At 47.3% G+C, this 1,764-nt stretch overlaps 1 protein-coding gene across 2 annotated transcripts in view; it reads left to right on the top strand.

Moving 5' to 3' along the window:
• Tubgcp6 (tubulin gamma complex associated protein 6) overlaps positions 1 to 1,764 on the top strand; it is a 24,320-nt gene that overhangs the window by 6,434 nt on the left and 16,122 nt on the right. For both annotated transcript variants that reach the window (XM_021183055.2, XM_029469727.1), the window contains exon 3: positions 655 to 865. In XM_021183055.2, coding sequence (XP_021038714.1) covers positions 655 to 865 — 211 coding nt within the window. The remainder of the gene's footprint in view (positions 1 to 654; positions 866 to 1,764) is intronic.

Below are 1,764 nucleotides of genomic sequence, written 5' to 3'. Positions count from 1 at the left end.
TTTTTTTTTTTTTTTTAAATTTTAAGTTAGCATAATTTTGTTTTGTTTTGTTTTGAGACAGGGTTTCTCTGTGTAGCCCTGGCTGTCCTGTAACTCACTCTTTAGACCAGGCTGGCCTTTCTTGGCTATCTGTAACTTTAATTTCAGGGGATCTAATACCCTCTTCTGGCCTCTGTAGGACTGCATGCATGTGGTACATAGACATACATGTAGGCGAAACACCTAAAATAAATAAAACAATGGGTCTGGAGAATTGGCTCAGCATGTAAGAGTACTTGTTCTTGCAGAGGACCTGGGTTCACTTCCTAGCACCCACATGGCATTCACAACCATTTAGAATTCCAGTTCCAGGGCATCTAGCACCCTCCTCTGGCCTCAGCAGGTACCAGGCATGCATGTGGTACACAGACACATATGTAAAGCAAAACGCACATACTCCCCTACACACAGTAAAATAAAATACACATATACAAGCAACACACAGGAAGAATACACTCTGTGTGAGTCTGTCCTTGTCCATCATGACTGGGTGCTGCTTTGGGGATCTCAGGGCATTTGCCTGAGAAACTCAGTTGCAGTCTGGGGAGAGCATACCTGGCATTAGGTACATGTGGTCCCATCTGGTCACCCCTGTCTCTTCTGTCTTCCTCACAGCCCCCCTGGTCACCGAGAGGAGCCCTACCTCACTGAGGCAGGACGGGATGCCTTTGACAGGTTCTGCAGGCTCCGTCATGGAGAGCTACAGGCCCTCAGTGGGGGCCTTCTACAGGCCCCGAAGCCTGTGCTGGTGGAGGAAAGCGAGCTGGTGAAAGACTCACTGAACGTTCTGCTGGGCGTTGTTTCTGCTACATTTTCCCTGTGTCGGGTGAGAAGGGCTCAGGGCTGTCATGAGATCAGTCTTCTATGGCATGGCCTCCTCACACATGCTTAGCTTGAGATGCATGACCATGAGTGGCAGGGAAGGCCACTCTGTGGGTGGGGCTGATTAAAGACAGCCACAGGTTAGACTGGGTAGGTAAATTGGTGTTAGAATTCTTGCCAAGAATGTGAGAGGCCCTGGGTTCAATCCCTAATATTACAAAACAAAACAGGAATTCTGTTTAGATTTTAAGAGCGTTGACTTAATGATGTCCTTTAAATTATTGAACAAAAGATACTTATCCCGATCAGTGCAATAACAGAAAGTATCCATTCATTCCTACTTGCATTCTGGGACGAGAGGGTCCAAGCTTGCTCTGTGCGTGTGCCTGTGTCCAGTTTCCAATAGATACCGTTTAGTCATCCTAGTGCAAAAGCCATCCTAGTTGCGGATGATGGCTCCGACTTGAAATCCCAGCATTTGGAGGCAGAGGTAGGGGGATAGCAACTGTGAGGTCAGCCTAGGCTACATAGGGAGACCTTGTCTCAAGAAGGAAAAAAGAGGGCTGGAGACATGGCTCAGCGGTTAAGAGTGCCAACTGCTCTTCTGAAGGTTGTGGGTTCAAATCCCAGCAACCACATGGTGGCTCACAACCACCCGTAATGAGATCTGATGCCCTCTTCTGGTGCTGCTGAAGACAGCTACAGTATACTTAGATATAATAATAAAATCTTAAAAAAAATAGCCTTTGTATAATATGTTTGCCAGGCGGTGGTGGCGCACGTCTTTAATCCCAGCACTTGGGAGGCAGAGGCAGGTGGATTTCTGAGTTAGAGGATATCCTGGTCTACAAAGTGAGTTCCAGGACTGCTAGGGCTACACAGAGAAACCCTGTCTCGAAAAAC

Source organism: Mus caroli, chromosome 15, assembly GCF_900094665.2.
Source record: "Mus caroli chromosome 15, CAROLI_EIJ_v1.1, whole genome shotgun sequence".
Classification (NCBI taxonomy): Eukaryota; Metazoa; Chordata; class Mammalia; order Rodentia; family Muridae; genus Mus; species Mus caroli.
The sequence above is the reverse complement of the archived record's forward strand: the minus strand, read 5'-3'. Positions and strand labels throughout refer to the sequence as shown.